A 20,066-nucleotide genomic window follows, 5' to 3' on the forward strand; every position below is an offset into this window, starting at 1 on the left:
AGGCCGATGTCTTCATCAAATTTGTGCGTCTCGTTCTAGTTTTGATTTTAAAATATTTTGTAAATTAAATTTATTTACAAAAAACCCCATGTTGGTTTTGCTTGATTCGTTAGTTTATTTTCTGTTGCGAGGAGGAGGACTTTCCGTGCCGGCAGTCTGCTCCAGGCCGTTGTGTTGTTGTTTGATTTCGAACCCTCACCGCAGAACCCTCACGCGCTGGGCTCGCGACCCCGCCAGCTCGGGCCGTTTAAATGAGGCGCCGCGCGCTCATTGGCGGAGGGGCGAGAGGGCGGGATGGAACGGGCGCGAGCTGCGGGGGGATTGGCTGAGGGCGAGGAGGCGGGGCTAACGGGCGCGGCCCGCGCCGGGATTGGCGGAGCCGTGGGTTTGAACGCTCGCGCGGCGGTTGGCGCAGCGCTGCCCGTGCGGAGCTGCTGCCCGCGCCTGCCGACCATGGCCGCGGGCTTCATCCCCGCAGCGGCCGGGAGGGACCGCAGCCCCGCCAACAACCCCGGCCGGCGGCGCTGGGCCACGCGGGGCGGCGAGGAGGACGCGGACGAGGGTCCCGCCGTGCTGGTCCTGAGCTACTTCTTCCGTCCGCCCTTCCTCAGCTTCGGCCGCCTGCGTGTGGGCGCCTCCCGCACGCGCCTGCTGGGCATCGATAACCCCAACGAGGATGACGCCGAGGTGGTCATCGAGCGCTTCCCGGCCGCTGCCAGGGGCTTCAGCATCGAGGACCGCCGCTTCTTTGTGCAGGTACGGGGGGGAACCCCTGGGGCCGGGCAGGGAGCGGGTCCGGGGGACACGCGAGGGGACGGGTGGGAGCGCTGGCCGCAGGGCCGGGGGGCGAGGGCAGAGCCCGGGGCAGCCGTACTTCAGCCGGGCTCTGAGGCAGCAGGGAGCCCGAGAGCCGCGGCCCCGCGGCGGGCGGCGGTGCCGGTGCTGCGGGCGGCGGTGCTGGTGCTGCGGGCGGCGGTGCCGGTGCTGCCTGTGCTGCGGGCGGGGCTCGCGGCTCGCCCTGGAGGGCGGCGGGTGGAGCTTGCGGTGCCGCCGTCGGGAGCTGTCAAGGCTGCCAAGGCGCTACAGCCTGCATCAACAGGGAGGCGTTTGCAGTAAGAGTAAAAAACGAAACGAAATTATTTGTTCTTTGGGAATGTTGTTTTAAAGACAGTAAGAGGTGCCTAAGGAGAGACCTGTCAAAGAGTTGCAGGATATGTGTTTGGGATAAAGATTGAGGATGCTTGTAAAGAGGATGCTAATCACTGTTCGCACGTTAATTAGTGACACAATAGAGAGCAAAGCATGCTTAAAGTGGGACTAAACATTTAGATTCGCAAGGAAATGCAAACCGTGGCTAGTCCAATCAATGCCAGTTTTTAAAAGAACGGTTTATACGAACATATATCTACAATTATCTAGACTGTCTAGAGTGTTTGTGAGACAAGAAGAAACGCCCTGGACATTTCTTGCAACCATGGGCTTATAAAGCCAGGCTGGAGTCTCACTGTGAAGTATTTGAATAACATGTTCCTGTAGGAATTAATGAATAGAAAGATTCACGACTTCCTTGATCATTTGCAATGTCTTTCTTTTTTTTTTTCAAAGCACTTCTATGTCAAATCTTATCTTAGGATGTCATTTGACTAAAAAATAGACACTTGTATTTAGGGTCAACTAAGGTCCTAAAAATCAATCTCTAATTATTAGTCCCACCATGATTCTCTCAAAATTACTTTAGAGAAATTTTGGTTAATATGTGCAAAAAATAATGTAATTTCTTCTACTCACCTTTACTCAAACTTTCTCCTTTCTACTGTGTGTTATATTTGTATGTATTCTTGTTTTCCACTGTAGTTTGATTAAGAGGTATATAACCTTTTAGTAAGAACATTTTTGATAAGGGTTGCTTAAATTTACATGTCAGAGAGGGAAAACTGGCATTTTAAGGTTTAATAATTTTGTATCATTTCATGTTGTCAGAATATATGTTACTTCTATATACTGCTCCTCATTTGATTGAGTACTTGATCTTTAATGTTACATAAGTGTACCTAAACGCTAGATAGTAAATATTTCTTTTCCTCCAATAGGCAGGACAAAGAATCTTTGTTTCTGTGACGTGGACACCATTAGAAGAAGGAAAAATCAGAGAACTGGTGACTTTTGTTGTTAATGATGTTGTAAAACATCAAGCTGTGCTCCTTGGTGCTGCAGAGCAGCCCCCAAAGAAAAAGGTGTGTGTGTGTGTTTATTGTGTCTTAATTCTGTTACTTTGGCATCAGTGATGCAGATTTTTTTTTTATTACTAGAAAATTCAGCGAAGGAGGACTATAAAGTGAAAAATAATGCTGTGGGAAATGCCCATTTTCCTCAATTTTTTTCAGCTGGTTTGGAAAATAGGTGTACTGATGCACTATAACTTGGTGCATAATAAAACTAAATCATGACAAAATAAACTGTTCTCAAGCCTGCAAATAATGCATTATGAATTTTTGACATGGTGTTCTTTTTATAGACTTTTTAAACTTTGAATGAATATGCTAGTATTATTGACTTTTACGTGTAGAAGACTTTAGAAAGCCAGCACACTAACTTTTATTTACAATTCTTTTTCAGAAGAGTCTTTGGGATACATTAAAAAATAAAAACTCTTCAGAAACATCTGCAATAAAAGTTAAGAAGAGTACTTCAGAAATTAAAAATGTTAATAAAACATTTCGCGTTTCTCGGAAGGTGCGTAGGCTTAGAAGTCCACTGCAATCATGTGAGAATCAGAACATGGTGCAGAGTAATTTATCCCAAGGAAATGACCCTCTTGCTGGCACAGAAAATCATCTTCCTCCATCTCCTATTACACCAGTGCCAGAGGAACAGGGCAATACTGTTCACACACCAATTGCCCTGAGAAGGTCTACTACATATGGGGATATTGCTGCCTCTGGAAATGGGAAGTTGTTGCCTGAAATAGATAGCTGTAACATCAGTAAATGTGTTACTGAGCACAATCAATTGCAATCTGAAAGTGCCTCCAGTCCTGCTGGATTAGCACAACTGCCAATTTCAAGTGATGGAAGAGTTCTCAATTTTACACTCTCACCAGTTTCCACTCCAGAACATTCGGCATCTGCACCTGTTTTAGGTACAAGGAAAATTTTAAGTCCAGATGCTTTTGTAAATGACAATTATCAAGTGGATATAGATAAAATAGAACAGCCTTTGCAAATTCTGTCACCTGATCAATTTGTGAAGGACAGTTTGTCAGATAAACCAACAAAGACACCTAAACCTGATGCAGCATTAATATCATCCACCACAGAGACTTATGTTGTTAAGAGATTTCTCCCCTCAAAATGGAAAAAAGATGAACGGGTAGAGACAGAAACACATGTTCACATAGAACACAACTTACATGAGGCCTTTGAGTTGCGTAATGTAAAATCACAGGCACTTCATCATGAGAAACGCAAGGAAGATCACTGCAGTTTTCCTTCTGCAGAGGAACTTCAGACTGACAATCCTCGGAGAGAGCAAACAAAAAAGCGCCCAATCCTTTCTGCCACTGTCATAAAAAAAAGTAAGCCTGCTGCTACTGAAGAAACAAGAACGGAAACATGCCAGCCAAAATCTAAAAAATGCCTTAATAAAGCAATAATAGGATGTGCTAATATGGTACATACAGAAGCAGAAACCACTAAACACCTGCCAGTTATAGGCCCCATTTCATCTGAAAATAAATGTATCAGTGACAAAGTAAATTCATCACCTTCTGGATCAAGAACTTCATGTCGAAAGAGGAAAAGTGAAACTTATACAGAAAATAGTAGAGTTACAGCTCCAGTGCATTTGGAAGAAGTGGAAAGAAAAAGAGCTCTTACCTCTAGCACGGACAATCGAACACTTACGACCAGAGGACCATCAGCCTTCAAACCCACAAATGGAGAGAGAGTAGGGCAGAGAAAGAAAGCTGGTGAGCAGTGTTTCCTTCATTTACCATTCTGAAAGATGCCTTTCATTAAACTGAACTGTCTAGCAACAGTCAGCAATATTTCATATCTCTGAAATGTGGGTCTTTGCAATTTGTTAGGTATCTGCATTTCAGAAAACTGAAAACTAGGTTAGAGGTTCTTTTTGATTTCAAATTTACTTTATTCCTGTGTAAATTTGTTAATGACAATAATGGGAAACTTATCTAAAAGCTCTTGAGTGGAGCCCTTGTCATGGAATTCAAAGTTTCTGGAAACTTACTGCACAAGATTTATCTCATGTATGTTTACCTTTGTGAATATTTGACTCCATTGCAGTTGTCACATATTTTCAAATGTAGAATCATTAAGGTTGGGAAGGACCTCACAGACCATTGAGTCCAACCATTAACTTGGCACCACTGTGTTCAGCACTAAAGCACAACCTCAGGTGCTACATGCATGCACCTTTTCAATGCTTTCAGGGATGGTGATTCCACCACTTTCGTGGACAGCCTGTGATAGGTAATGTCTAACCATCTTTTCAGTAAAGAAGTTCCCAAATTTTTTTCATTCTGCTTTTTACTGTCTTTAATTCGCTTGTCAGCCTTGTGTAGATCTGTCTGCCTTTGTTTGCCAATACTTTGATGCCTAAAGATCAGAAAAAGTTGACTTCTTGTATTTCAATTTATTTTGTGTTTTCTAACTGTTCCATTCCCAAATATGCCCTGGAATGTGAAAGGTATTGAGAGTATGTAACTTAAAAATGCATTTAATTTGAAAAATGCATATTGCAGGAAAAGCTAATCATGGCTTTCGGATCAATATAGCACATTCTGCTTTCTTCACTTAAATGATCTGTTGTGTAATCTGGATTTGATTTGGAGCTTTCAGTAAAACACTTCAATGTCAGGCTTTTTAAGATGATCTCCATAAAAACAGCATGCTGAAAGTGTTGATATACAGCAGGAAAAGATGTGTTATCTGCCAGGTTATTTCTGTTAATCCATTAGGGTAAAGATAGATGGGCTGGATAAGAGCAGAGTAGAGGGGATAAATCCCCTCCCTTGACCTGCTGGCCACCCTTTTTTTGAAGCAGCCCAGGGTGCAGTTGGCCTTGTTGGTACAGCTGGATATGAGTGCACACTGTTGGCTCATGTCCAGTTTCTCATCCACCACAACCCCTAAGTCCTCCTCTGCAGGGCTGCTCTCTCTGAGTTCTCTCAGTCTGTTGTGTCACCTGCACTGCTCAGCTTTGTGTCACCTGCAGACGTGCTGAGGGTGCGCTCGATCTCTGTGTCATTCATAAAGGTATTAAAGAGCACCAGTCCCAACACAGATCCCTGAGGGACACCACTCCTCACCAGCCTCCACCTGGCCATACAGCCATGGACCACAGCCCTCTGGCTGCATCCATCTAGCAGATTCCTTATCCCCTAATGGCACACTCTCCAAATCCATATCACTCCAGTGTGAGATAAGGATACCATGTGGGTCTGTGTGGAAGACTTTACAGAACTCTAGGTGGATGACAACAGCCGGTTTCCCTTGCTGACTGTGTCAGCCACTCCATCACAGAAGGCCACCAGGCTGGTCAGGCACAATTTGCCCTTAGTAAAGCCATGCTGACTGTCTTGAATCACCTCCTTGTCTAGTATGTGCCTTAACATCTGTTCCATTCTGGGAATCCATTCCATGATATTCCCAGGCACAAAATTGGGGCTCACCAGTCTGTAGTTCCCTGCGTCCACACATCTTCCTTCCTCCCCTTTTAAAATCATCAATACCTTTTATTTCTGAAGTACAATCTTGTCAGGCAGCAGCTATAGTTCTTCTGCAGCAGAACACTTTTTCATCCATCGTTTGGCATGAATGTGAAAAAAAGATTGTGCTAAAAGGCTTTGTTTTACCCTGTTGAGAAAGCCTGGATCTGCATTTTCCCTTGTGTTTTATTTGTCCTGTAGCTACCTGTTGGATAATACTTACTACTAGTGCCTTGATGCATAAACTAATACAAGTCAGTCAGGCTGCTCTGAATTGAATATCAATGTAATAAGCTGTCTAACTGTGGGAAGGGGTGAATAAAGCTCTAAAATTCCTGTATTTTACCCCAAATGTTTATAGAATGCACACTTTCACATGTTTTAATGAAAGTTTATACAAATTAGCTTAGTGTTTTGTCATATGATTAAATTCAAACAATACATTTCCTTAGTGTTATGGAAGAACTGTGACATACAAGAGCACTTATTTACTCTTGAACATTTTTTTCCTTTTGATTGTAGCCAAAAGGGTTTATGTAACTTCCTATCAACAGAAGATTATTGGAATTTTGAATGATTCATGGGGAATTACTCTAGTTCTGTGCTTTAGAAGTGATATGAACATAATACATTAACTTTCACTGACATATTTCCTGTTGATATTTGTGTGTTAATGCTTGTAGGTTCTTCAGTTCAGAAAGCATCTAAACCTACCAAAAGAGTTAGTAAACCTGTCCCTGGATTGGCCCAGTCCCACCTGACATTTCTGAAACCACTGAAAACAGGTAGGCAGACTCCTGGTTTTTAGTAAAACATGAATGAAGGTCACAATTGTACTGCTGGTGTCAGGTGAGACCTAAGTGGTTAGAGCTGAGATGAAATAGAAGATAGTATCTAAAATTAATCAATACCTACTGGTACAATATATGTAACCTTCTGTGATCTGTTTTGACTATTCATGAGAAAATTGGTTTCAACACATGATAAGCTAAAGGTAAATGTTACTTTCTTCCAGATTGGCCTGTAAATGTAAAAGCTACATTACAGTTATGATCCCAGCTAACTGATGGTTATCAGTTAAATGCCTCTTCCATATCTGATAACATTTTAAGGCAACAGCAGTATACATCAGAAGAAAACTTTCTTCACCACAAGATAAAATTTTTGCAGATTTAAGAATGCTAAGTTGATCTGATCAGAAAAATGCATCTATAAAATGGTACTTTCCGGATGTAATTCAGTTCAGTTTGGGTTTGCCCCATTGCAAATGGCCTGGGATCTAGATATCTTGTCTCAGTTCTTGTGTTGTAATAACTCAATCCATGTTTAGTGGCTGAAATCTATTTAATAGTGGCTGATCTACAAGTCACTGAAGATTCTAACAGTCTGCTTTTTTTCAGCTATAGTGCTAAATGGAGTGTGAAACATTCCACAATGAAATGTATATTGGTTATCAAATGTCTCAAGATTGCAAAGACTTAAGTTTTTTGGTTTGTTTTTTCATAAAGCCATCCCTAGGCACCCAATGCCTTTTGCTGCTAAAAACATGTTTTATGATGAACGTTGGAAGGAGAAGCAGCAACGAGGTTTCACCTGGTGGTTAAATTTTGTGCTTACCCCAGATGACTTCCATGTGAAAACAAATACCTCACAAGGTAAGGGTATAAGAATTTTGTCTTTTCATTTTCTTAAGCATTATAGAATGTACTTTATTAACATCAATGAATAGTAGTACTTGTTTAGCACAAAACCTTTTCAGAGTAATATTTTTCTCCTTCTGATGAGTTTAGATGGCTCACTTGCTCATGGCAAGCACAGCACACCATGCCCCTGCATAGGGAGTGTGCTCTGCAATAAGAATGCACTGGAATGTGTGGCTGTGGCACTCTTCAGTGGGTGTTGAGTGGGGAATCCCCACCTGCTGGAAAACATTATAGCTGACACTTTACTAAACGAGTGGTAACCCATTTTTTCCTCTATCTTTAGCTTCAATTGAAAAAACTGAAGATGGAACCATTAATCTTTATACTGAATTCCTAACACTGCTCACTTATGAAATAAGTGTTGTTATATTTAATACTTGACTAGTATTCTTGTACTTGACAATATATGTTTAGTGCGACAGCTGACAAGCTTTCTGAGGGATAAATCATTAGTCAGAATGAAAATAACAAAATGTCAGCTTGAAGAGGGGAAAAATAAATGAGATGTGCAAAGCTACCTTTATTTGAGATGCAATTGCACACTTTTTGTGTGTTTGTTTAAACAGTAAATGCAGCTGCTCTTATCTTGGGAGAAGAGAACCATCACAAAAGGAGCCTTCCTAAAGCACCCACAAAAGATGAGGCATCTCTGAAAGCTTACACAGCTCGCCGCAAGCTGAACAAGCTGCGGCGCGAGGCCTGCCGCCTGTTCACCTCTGACACCATGGTTAAAGCCATCCAGAGACTCGAGGTGGAGATCGAATCCCGGCGCCTGCTGGTCCGCAGGGACAGGCACCTCTGGAAAGACATAGGTAAGAGGACTGCAACCTGCATTCTCTGTTCTTGTAAGTAGGAAAAGGATTGTTCACACACTGGGTCTGTTAAATCTAAAATTGGTTAATAGAAATTTTGGCATTAATATGAAATGTTTGCTGGATCTAATGTTACAATCTGCTCTCTTGCAGGAGAAAGGCAGAAAGTCCTTAACTGGCTTTTATCTTACAACCCTTTATGGCTGCGTATAGGTCTGGAGGTAAGTATATATACTGTGTATAGTCTGCACTCTATAAGTTTAAAGGACATTTGCAATTTTTTGAGTGAGAGTGGTTTTGGCTTTCTTTGTATTTTCTGTCATACAAATTCAGGTAGATTTAATTCAGTTACAGCATGATGTATATATTTTAAATTGTTATAACATACTTGCTTTAAATAAGTGCTTACCTTATTAAGAAGAAAAATATTCCATCAAGGAATGGTGGTAGTTAATTCCCTGACCAATAACACAAAAGCATTTCTCTATCAGTTTCACTTTACTAAACTGGAGAAGAATGTGGCTGTCTTAAAGAAGTTCTTGATTGATTTCTCAGATTAGATGATCATACCTGTTTTGAAATGAGATTACATCTTCTGAAATTGCCTTTGGCTTTACCTTCCAGTGACTCACTTGAAAACTGCTTGATTTTTAGAGAACAGTCGCCATTTACTAGTTTAGAATTTTAATAATATATATTGTTCAAAAAATCGCATCATGTTTAGGGTAACTTTTAACACCTCTGCTTTTTGTCTGCTTTTTTCAAACTAGACTATTTATGGAGAACTGATAGCTTTGGAGAGCAATAGTGATGTTATGGGTTTAGCAATCTTTATCCTTAATCGATTGCTTTGGAACCCTGATATTGCAGCTGAATACAGACATCCCACTGTGCCCCACCTTTACCGGGAAGGTAATGACTACTTCCAAGTAACTCATTTGTAGCATTTAATTTTTAAACTTTCACTTAATGAGTTCTGTCTTTTCAGGTCATGAAGAAGCTTTGTCTAAGTTCACACTGAAAAAATTGCTGCTGTTGATTTGCTTTCTGGATTGTGCCAAACGGTCCAGAATGATTGATCATGACCCTTGCCTCTTCTGTAAGGATGCAGAATTCAAGGTGAGAGCTGTGATTTGATGTCTCTAGTATTGTCCTGAGACTTGGTGTAGAATTTTATTTTTGTTTTTAATCTGACAAAACTTAAAGCTGTGTGAACTGGCAAAAAATATTTTTTTTAAAAGGATATAATTTTAAGAATTAGACAAGGAAACATGAAATGTAATTTGGGGGGACAAAGGATGAAAATTGTATTCTGCTTGACAAGTATTGTAGCGTTAAGATTTTCTTTTTTTTTCTTTTTAACTTTAGGCTAGCAAAGACCTCTTGCTTGCATTTTCCCGGGACTTCCTGAGTGGTGAAGGTGACCTTTCCCGCCATCTGGGTTTCTTAGGACTCCCTGTCAGTCATATTCAAACTCCACTTGATGAATTTGATTTTGCTGTAACGAACCTGGCTGTGGACTTACAATGCGGCATTCGTCTTGTGTGCGTTGATACAGAATTCTATTGCAATATTTATTTGCTTTTATATCATACTTGATGTGAGCTCCTCAGAGGCATTAAACCATGCAATTACCTTTGCTAGGAGAACAGTGGAGCTTCTGACCAAAAACTGGAGCCTTTCAAAACAGCTGAGAGTTCCTGCAATAAGTCGGCTACAGAAGATGCATAATGTTGATATTGTTCTTAAGGTCCTTAAAGACCGAGGAGTGCACTTGAAAGATGAAAGTGGTAAGGCCTAGAAATCAGGGTTATTCTGTGTGTATCAGATAACTATTGCATATTTTTAATTCCTTGTTTTATTTGATAGGTGTTTCAATTGACTCCAGGGATATTGTGGATAGACACAGAGAACGGACATTAGCACTGCTGTGGAAAATTGTCTTTGCCTTCCAGGTACTATTGCTTATTTTGTTTGTTTGTTGCTAGTTACAAAGGAGTAATAATGAAAACCCCAGTTTTTAGCTATATTGCTAAAAAGCACTGAATTTGACAGCTCCTGCCTCCCATCTATCTACACTGCCGGTTGGCCCTGGGCAGGCTTGGCCTTGAGACAGTGGAGTGTGGTCAAGCGGGTGTGACCCAAGATGTCTGTCCTGTGTGACCATGCCAGGACTGTGTTTGCTCACTGCACAGCACCCAGACTGTTGACATGTCAATTTTTTGTTTTTCTTCATGACAGGTGGATGTTTTTCTGAATGTGGAACAATTAAAAGAAGAAATTGAATTTTTGAAGAACACACACCAAAGAAAAGCACAATTGGGTGCCATCAAGACTTTTCCAAATTATTTTCAAGTACAGGAAGACAGTAGTAACTTCTCATCTCAGAGTTACAGTGAAAATGTGAAGCTGCTGATGGCATGGGTTAATGCTGTTTGTGGATTTTACAAGATCAAGGTAAATAGTTTTGTGTACATTTCAACAAATAGACCAAATACACCCTGTGCTGTCATCATTCTTTACAGTGCAGAGCTCTTCAAGCTATCATATATGTAGTAGAAGTCAATGGTAATTATTTGTAAATATTCTTCTGGACTTTTAAAATCTGATTTGAAATAACCGTTATTCTGTGAGTTTAGCTGCAGCTCTCTATTTAAACAAATCTGAGCAAAAAGATTTCCCCTTCCACTTAGTCTTATGCATAAAAATGCTTTTCAGAATAGAAAAATTTTTGCTGGAATGTGAGTTGTTTGTGGACTTTTAATGAGCGTTCATTTAAAAAGTATTTGTGCATAGAATATTCACTGTTTATAACCACCATGAGAATTAAACTAATGTTTGGGATAAGGTCAGTTCACCTCCTCAGAGATGTTTGTTTAGAAGGGATATGTTTGCTTATTCCAAGAGGGGAAGCCCTGGTCAGAGACCTTATTCTGAACACAGAACACAGTCACAGCTGCTAATTTTTCTGAAGGGTAAAATAAAACATTTAGGACTGGTGCATAGAATAGAACTTATTCCTGTGTTGAAATCTAGTGTAAAGGTATCTATAGAATTTATTTGGGGTCCTGCTGTAAAGAAATTGGTTTCTTAAATGTTTCCCTTGTAGATTCACTGTATAATGACTCGCATCTCTTTTATTTCTGGGTTCTCTCAGCTGTATGTCACTGTACAGTAAATGTTCAAAGGAAGCACTAGCTATGTAATTTTTTTGTTAAAAAATAATTTGCACTTGGTCACATTTAAAGGTACCAAGAGAAGAAATTCTATATCCAGTTCACACCAATTAACTGGTAACAAAAATTAAAGGAATTTGTATCTTATTTTATTTAACAGGTGGAAAACTTCACAGTGTGTTTCTCAGATGGCAGAGTATTATGTCATTTGATTCATCACTATCACCCCTGTTACATACCTTTGGAAGCTGTGTGCCAACGAACAACTCAAACTGTAGAATGCTCAAGAACTGTCACAGTGGGACTAAACTCTTCCTCCTCATCTGACTCTGATACTTCTTTAAATGTTGTGGAAGAAGTGTCTGATCAAAGTGAGTTATTTGATGCCCAGAAGTTCATGTTAAATCTACTTCTTTTATGCACAATTTGATTTGACTAATGTTTTGTCTTTACAAAGCTGTAACTCCCTCAGACCTATACAAGGAACTCTTGGACAATGAAAAGCAAAACTTCCAGCTGATCAATGCTGCAGTTTCTGACCTAGGCGGGATACCAGCAATGATTCACCACGCAGACATGTCAAATACAATTCCTGATGAGAAGGTAAAATGCTTTTAGAGTTGATGGAAACATGTTCTGTCCTCCTGAGAACATGTTCTGCTCTCTTGTACATTCCCTAACCTGCTGTGTTCTGTGTTTCTGTAGGTTGTTATCACCTACCTGTCATTTCTGTGTTCACGGCTTCTGGATCTTCGCCAAGAAACTCGAGCTGCACGATTAATTCAGGCTGCTTGGAGGAACTACAGGCTGAAAAAGGAGCTGAAACTCTCTCAGGTACTCTTTTCTTGTGCAATATTCATAGCTTCTACTTTGAGAAGAATAAAGAATATAAATTCACTGGAGTTTACAGGTTTATTGGAATAATACTGGCATTTAAACTAATGAGCACCATTTCTGTCATCAAAATATGTGGCCTTCTTGGTAGTGTAATCTACTATACTCCTCTTTAAGACTGTTCTGAAGTAATTACAGGTGTTTAAAGGCTACTGTTCTTTCCTGTGTATTCTCTTTAGAGCATGTAACTTAAGCTTATGCTCTTTTCCCAATGTTTAAAATATAAAATCATTGTACTGCTTCCTTAAAACAAAAAGGAGTAGTTAATTCCTGTTAATGTCTACAAGATGAGAGGACTAATTAAACTTCTGCGTGGATTTACTGTTTTTGTTAAGGAGCTAAGCTTCACCAGTCTTTTGAATTGAATTTTATGAGTTCTGATATTCTGTATCTTGATTTTCTGGTAGTTATACCAGATCTTGTGAGGGTTTCAAAACTAACACTCTTAAGGTTCATAAATGCCACCACTGCGTCTTACTGAGTTATGTATTGTTTGATATTGGAACAGTGTTCAAGTGGAATATTCCAAGAATCTGTAGTGTAGAAAGGGACAGAGTTCTATTTAGGCTTTTTCATCTCCAGATTCTTTACTTTATAAAACCTACACAAACTTAAAGATGATGGCAAAACATTCCCTTTACAACTCTTCTGAAATAACTAATACTAAAGATGCTGGTGGAGGAGTAGGAATAAATATTGCAAGCATTATTTTTATTAATTAATCTTAATGTGCACATATGTACCATATTTTTATGAAATTGCTCTAGATAGTTATTCAAATCAAAAATTTGAGTGAAAATTCCATAGCTAACTGTTCAGTGGAAATTTACTCTTTGTAGGAAAAAGACAGAGCTGCTCGGATAATTCAAAAATGTGCAATGAACTTCTTGGCTCGCCAACGCATCCTGAGGAAAAAGAATGCAGCCATTTTCATCCAGAAGCATTGGAGAGGATACTTGGCCAGGAGGACTCTCTTCAATCTAAAAAAGGCAAAACTGGAGGAAGCCAGAAATAAATCTGCCACAGTCCTTCAGGTAATACAATCTAAAGTGAGATTATACAGAAAGGAAACCCTCTGAAACCTTTAAGAGGTAGCCTTGCTGAGGACCATTTGTGCTGCTTGCAGTAATTGATGCCTTCATGAAATGTAATACTTTCAAAATTTTTTTTCTCCTCTGCTTTTGAGAGGTTTTAATAAGTTTTTCTCTTCAGGGAAACATGGTCATGTGCTATCAAATTAACAATTATTCCTTCTTGTTGAATATTTTGGAATACCATAAACATTAAAACACTGGGCCTTAAACAGTCAATGTAAGGACTGATCAGGTTGTGTTGGCTTTCTTCTTTGCAGCTGCTGAACATTAATTAAAGAAGCTTTAAAAAAATTTTAAATTACTCTCCTAGTGTTATATCACCTGCAGTGGGCACACTCAGAGTGGCAGACATGGCAATGGTAGTTTGTCAGGATATTTTGACACCATTACCATTAAATAAATATTGCACTCCTAATACATTTTAGAATGGATGTTAAAGAATTGCTGATTTGTCAAATAGTTTAAAAGGAAATATGTTGTTGCCAGGGCAAATTTAGCCTTTTCCTTGAATTTAAAATGCTTAAGAAAGCAATGATACAAGCATATAGGTTTTTCTTTTGGGTTTCTTTTTTAATATGGATTTCTGGGTTTACCTTCTGGAGATAAGCTCAGTTGGTTAGAGCATGGTGCTAATAACAGCAATGTCATGGGTTTGATCCTCATATGTGCCATTCGCTCAAGTATAGGACTTAATCTTTGTGGTTCTTTCCAATTCTGAATACTCTGTGGTTCTGATAGGCAGGAATAAGAAATCATACAAAGTCTGAAAATGACAGCCCTCATTCATGCTTAAGAGGCTATGAAGAAAATACCAATTTTTATCTTTTTTTTACCTGCAGGCTTATTGGAGGAGATACTCTGCTAGGAAAAGATACTTGCAGCTAAGACACTATGTTATTTTTGTGCAAGCAAGGATGAGGATGGTGAAGTCTGTTGCTGCATATAAACGAATTGTTTGGGCTACTGTTACAATTCAGAGACATCTGCGTGCAACTGAGTTGGCAAAAATAGAACGGCAAAGATACCAAACCTTAAAGTCTTCAGCACTTACTATTCAGTCTGCATTCAGAAGATGGAGAAAATACAAAATTCAACAGAAAATTAAAGCAGCTTTGGTGATTCAGAGTTATTTCCGAAAATGGCAATCTTCAAAACTGGCTAAGAGAACAAGGGCTGCCCTTGTCATACAGTCTTGGTACAGGATGCACAGAGACCAGAAGAAGTATCTGCATGTTAAGCAAAGTGTTATCAAGATTCAGGCTTGGTACAGGTGTCAGCTGGCCAGGCGTGTTTACCAGCAGAACAGGGCAAAAATAGTGACCCTTCAGCAGTATTACAGAGCTTATAAACTGGGCAAAACTGAGAGAAACTCTTATTTGCAACAGCGTGCAGCAGTGATAGTTCTCCAAGCTGCCTTTAGAGGCATGAAGGCACGAGAGCTGTACAGACAAGCAAAAGCAGCACGTGTTATTCAATCACTGTGGAGAATGAAACAAGAGAAACGAAGATTTCTACAATTAAAAGAATTTGTTACTACACTGCAGTCACACGTGAGAAAATACCAACAAGTAAAAAGATACAAAGAGATGAAAAAAGCTGCTGCTGTAATTCAAACTCGGTATAGAGCACATGTGGCTGCTAAAAAAGCAGCTGCTGCTTTCCAGAGCATGCGCCTGGCTGCCATTGTTCTCCAGTCTGCCTACAGAGGGATGCAAGCCAGGAAAGAGGCTCACATGTTGAGATCCCTGATCAAAATTCAGTCAAGTTTCCGTGCTTATGTCGCCAGGAAGAGATTTAAAAACTTGAGAGATGCCACGGTGAAGATTCAAGCTCTTGTAAAGATGAGGCGAGCCCGTAAGAGTTACTGTGCACTGAGGGAAGCAACGCTTTATGTCCAGCAAAGGTACCGCTCTCGCAGGTGTGCTCTTCAGCTTAAAGAAGATTATAGGAAATTGAAGAGAGGTTGCATAAGAATTCAGGCTCTAGTTCGAGGCTATCTTGCCAGGAAACAAATACAAAGGTGGAGGGAGGCTGCAGTATTACTTCAGGCCTGCTACAGAATGAAAAGGGATCGTCAACAGTACTCGAGCATCTATAGTGCTGCCGTTGTCATTCAACAACGTTATCGTGCATGCAAGCAGACCCGGTGTCAGAGGCAGGAGTTCTTGCAAATCAAAAGAGCAGCTGTGTGCTTACAGGCAGCCTACAGGGGTTATAAAACACGCAAGAAACTCAAACTTGAATGCAGAGCTGCCATTAAAATTCAGACTGCTTTTAGAGCTCATGCTGCACGAGTGAAGCACAAGGCAATGGTTCAGGCCTGCATTGTGATTCAGAGGTGGTACAGAAATTGTAATGATGGTAAGAGGCAAAGACTGAACTTCTTAATGACAAGAGCAGCAGTGCTTTCTTTACAAGCAGCTTTTCGTGGCTGGAAGGTACGAAAGCAGATTCAAAGACAGCATGTTGCTGCTACTAGGATACAGTCTACCTTCAGAAAATTCATGGCTGTGAAGAAATTCAAGCTTGTGAAGCACACAGTGCTAACCATCCAAAGGTATTACAGAGCCAGGGTTCTAGGCCAGAGACAACGGCAAGAATACATTCAACTGCGTAATGCTGCAGTGTGTCTTCAGGCAGTGTGGAGGGGGAAAGCTGTGAGAAAAACTATTCAGAAGAAACATCATCTTGCAACAATTATTCAGTCCTATTACAGAATGCACATAAATCAACTGAAATACAAGAAACTAAGACAAGGCACTGTGGTGATTCAGAAATACTACAGAGCCTACCGTATGAAAAAGACCCAGCGTGCAATTTATCTAAAAATCAAGGCAGCTGTGTTAGTCTTGCAGTCCGCTTACCGTGGGATGATTGTGAGGAAACAACTGAACAAACTAAACAAAGCTGCTACAACTATACAAGCTGCCTTCAAATCTTACCTGGTCAAAAAGGAATATGAAAGACTGAGATCTGCAGCAATAGCCATTCAAAGGCATTACCGTGCAGTTATTAATGCTAAATGTCAAAGGCAAAGATATTTGTCTTTAAAAAGAGCCACAGTCAAACTGCAGGCGATTTATAGAGGTATAAGAGTGAGGCGACAGCTTCACTGCATGCACCAAGCGGCTGTTTGCATCCAAGCCATGTTTAGGATGCATTGCATGAGCATAAAATATCAGTCAATGAGAATGGCAGCAATAAGAATTCAAAGGCAATACAGAGCATTTTCTTTAGGCAAAGTACAACGCAAGAAGTACTTGGAACTAAAGAAGTCTGTCCTTATCCTCCAGGCTGCCTGCAGAGGCATGAAAGTCCGACAAGACTTAAAAACTATGCACCGGTCAGCAGCAATAATCCAGTCATATTATCGGATGCACAAACAACAGAGGGATTTCAGAAAGTTGCTGCTTGCAACGAAGCAGATTCAGCAGTGGTTCCGTGCTTGTAAGGAGAGAGATGCACAAGTTCATAATTATATGGTTATGAAAAATGCTGTACTACTCATCCAGGCTGCATTCCGTGGTATGAAAACAAGAAGACTTATCAGAACAATGAATGAATCGGCTGTGATTATTCAAAGAAGGTTTAGAACTTTTGTTGAAAGAAAACACTTTCTTTCCATTAAGTCAGCTGCTGTTATAATTCAGAGAAAATACAGAGCAACAACACTAGCAAAAATTCAGCGTCAAAAATATCTGTCTCTCCTTAATGCTGCTGTTATCATACAGTCTGCTTATAGAGGATTTGTAGTAAGAAAAAAAATGCAGCAAATGCATAAAGCTGCTACAGTTATTCAAGCAATGTTAAGAATGCGTAAAATTTACACTTCTTATCAAGCACTCAGGCTCGCCTCAGTAATCATACAGCAACGTTATCGAGCTTACAGGGAAGGGAAGCGTGAGAGAGAAAAGTACTTAAAACTGTACAATTCTGTCTTGGTTCTTCAAGCTGCCTACAGAGGAATGAAAACAAGATGCTTCTTGAAGAGACAGCATGAGGCAGCACTTACAATACAGAGAAACTACCGTATGTATAGGCAGTGCTGTCGTTACAGAAGAGTTTGGTGGGCAACCCAGCTAATACAGAGGAGGTACAGAGCCCATAGGCTCAGGAAAATTGCTGTACAGCGTTACTCTTCCTTAAAGAAAGCAGCAGCTTGTATCCAGAGGGCTTTTCGAGACATGCAAGCGAGGAAACAAGACCGAGAAATGCAGCGTGCTGCTACTGTGCTTCAGAAAAACTTTAAAGCCTTTAGAGAGCGTCAGAGATATCTCTCCCTTAAAGCAGCTACCCTTGTCTTTCAGAGAAGGTACCGAGCTTTGGCTCTGGCAAGGCAGCATGCTTTGGAATATCGCTCTCTCCGCAGAGCAGCTATTCACATCCAGGCTGTGTACAGAGGTGTCAGGGTGAGGAGGAGTCTCAAGCACATGCATTTAGCTGCCAGTACAATACAGGCAACCTACAGAATGCTCAGGGATAGAAGGGCCTATCAGAATATGAGAATTGCAGCTATGGTTATACAGAACTACTATCGATCCTATTTGAAAGGAAAGGACCAACGCAAGAAATACTTGACAGTGAGGAGTTCTGTTCTTGTTATTCAAGCAGCATACAGAGGCATGAAGGCACGGCAGGAGCTGAAAGTCCTGCACATTTCAGCAGTTGTGATACAGTCCAGCTATCGCATGTATCTACAACGGAGGTGTTACAAACAGCTGTGCTGGGCTGCCACAGTCACACAGCAGAGGTTCAGAGCCAAAATGGCAAGAGAAGCTGCCATGAAAAACTTCACAGAAATAAGAAAGGCTGTCATTTGCCTTCAAGCTGCTTTTCGTGGTAGAAAAGCCAGGCAGTTGTATAAAGCCAATGTTGCTGCACGGCGCATTCAATCCTTCCTACGAATGCACATGGAGAGGAGACGCTTTCTTGCAAAGAAATCAGCAGCAATAATGATCCAGTCAATGTTCCGATGCCAAAGAACAAGGGCTCACTATAAATTGATGCAGAGTTCAGCAGTTGCTATTCAGAGGTGGTACAGATCATGTCACAGGGCTCGTTCACAGAGAGCAGAGTATTTGGCTCAAAGACAAGCAATAGTAGTTATTCAGTCTGCCTTGCGAGGTATGAAAGCAAGAAAAATAGCAAGGCAAATACGAGCTGCAAGAAAGATTCAGTCTTTCCTTCAGATGGCTCTGCAGCGTAGAAAATATATCCAACTCAGAGCAGCAGCTGTTACATTACAATCCTATTACTTAATGCATAAATGTAAATCTCAGTATAGGAGCTATAAAAGAGCAGCAGTTGTCCTGCAGCAGAGCTACCGATCCCACCTGACCGTCAAGCACCAGAGAATGACTTACCTACAAACCCGGAGGAACATTATCCTTGTGCAGGCCACAGTCAGAGGATACATTGAAAGGAAGAGGTTTCACAAAATAAAAGAAAGCACTATAAAAATTCAGGTACTTTTGAGTGAATAGAACTGGGGGTTGGCTGTAATATTTCTTCATTTTTAGGTGTTTTAAAGATTTACTACTCTTGCAAACCACAGTTTAAAACTAAAGTAGAATCGATTTCTGAAGTGTGCTACGTGGTAGCTGCATACAGCTTGCTACCACAGTACACAGAAATAAGGTTCTTTAAGACAATTGAATTGCATCTCTAAATATTAGTAGCTTATTGAATGTTTTCTTTGATGGGAATATGAATGAAAGCTGTCTTGATGTACTGAAATGAGAGGACACTGGTAATGGGTATAAAGTGACATAAATAGCAAACCCCACAATTGCTACTTGAGGGCTCATGTTTAGGAAGGTGTGAATAAATCAATCATGTTAGTCGTCTTGGTTTTCCTAAATGGCCCTAGACTAATCTGAGTGCCTAGCTAACATTTTGAAGAGGAATTTAAGGAGGGAAATTTCCCCAAATCCAGGAAGAAAGGGAAATAAATAATCTCTCACAATAGTTTCTGGCCCTGAGAAGTCCCCCTGATCTAGTGGGTGGTCTCACTGCCCATGTTGGGTGGGTTGGAACTAGACCATCTTTAAAGGTCCCTTCCAACCCAAACTATTCTAGGGTTCTGTGAGAATTTCTTAGGTTGCTATAATTATCTTTTTAAGTGCCCTACTTAAGAGATAAGAAATGAGATGTGCCTTTCTCACCTCCATGTTTTGGAAGAGAATTGGCAGCTGCTTAGTTCTTTTCTGAATGTTTAATTTATATATCCCTGAACAATGTAAGTATGTTTACTTTCCTTAGAAGGTAGAAAAAAAGAATTGATTTTGAAATCAGAAAGATATTTTTATTTTGTAGTTTTTGTAACAAACCAGTGAGTACAGCTGTACTCACATAGAAATATGCAAACATTCCCAGCCGATATCATGCACGTAGTGAAACATTCCAAGTTTGTCTTTTGCTTTGAAGGCCTCTTTCCGTGGATTTATTCAGAGACAGAAATACCTTCGGCGCAAGTTTTCTGCTGTGTTAATACAGCAGCACTACAGAGCCCATCGGATGCGGAATATTGATCAACAAAGATTCCATCAAATTAAAAGAGCTGCCATTACAATTCAGGTAATTCTATAAGTGGTTTTTATTGAGTATTTATGTGGGTTTTTTAATCTCTCTTGTGTTTGTTTCTTCACAATGTAATTATTTTT

General features: G+C 40.4%; 1 protein-coding gene across 3 annotated transcripts in view; it reads left to right on the plus strand.

Annotated features, from left to right (window-relative positions):
- The first annotated feature begins 333 nt into the window (after window positions 1-333).
- The window catches only part of ASPM (assembly factor for spindle microtubules), a 28,257-nt gene continuing 8,524 nt past the window's right edge, over window positions 334-20,066 (plus strand). For all 3 annotated transcript variants that reach the window (XM_085068316.1, XM_085068317.1, XM_085068314.1), the window contains exons 1-19: window positions 334-756; window positions 2,091-2,234; window positions 2,617-3,967; window positions 6,409-6,510; window positions 7,234-7,380; window positions 7,995-8,240; window positions 8,394-8,461; window positions 9,011-9,152; window positions 9,229-9,359; window positions 9,609-9,784; window positions 9,885-10,030; window positions 10,110-10,195; window positions 10,482-10,697; window positions 11,577-11,787; window positions 11,874-12,019; window positions 12,122-12,250; window positions 13,150-13,344; window positions 14,244-18,869; window positions 19,831-19,980. In XM_085068316.1, the coding sequence (XP_084924442.1) occupies window positions 454-756; window positions 2,091-2,234; window positions 2,617-3,967; window positions 6,409-6,510; window positions 7,234-7,380; window positions 7,995-8,240; window positions 8,394-8,461; window positions 9,011-9,152; window positions 9,229-9,359; window positions 9,609-9,784; window positions 9,885-10,030; window positions 10,110-10,195; window positions 10,482-10,697; window positions 11,577-11,787; window positions 11,874-12,019; window positions 12,122-12,250; window positions 13,150-13,344; window positions 14,244-18,869; window positions 19,831-19,980 (8,715 nt within the window). In that variant the 5' untranslated portion in view covers window positions 334-453. The remainder of the gene's footprint in view (window positions 757-2,090; window positions 2,235-2,616; window positions 3,968-6,408; window positions 6,511-7,233; window positions 7,381-7,994; window positions 8,241-8,393; window positions 8,462-9,010; window positions 9,153-9,228; window positions 9,360-9,608; window positions 9,785-9,884; window positions 10,031-10,109; window positions 10,196-10,481; window positions 10,698-11,576; window positions 11,788-11,873; window positions 12,020-12,121; window positions 12,251-13,149; window positions 13,345-14,243; window positions 18,870-19,830; window positions 19,981-20,066) is intronic.

Source organism: Lichenostomus cassidix, chromosome 8 (genome assembly GCF_008360975.1).
Source record: "Lichenostomus cassidix isolate B80296 chromosome 8, HeHo_3.0, whole genome shotgun sequence".
Taxonomy (NCBI): domain Eukaryota; kingdom Metazoa; phylum Chordata; class Aves; order Passeriformes; family Meliphagidae; genus Lichenostomus; species Lichenostomus cassidix.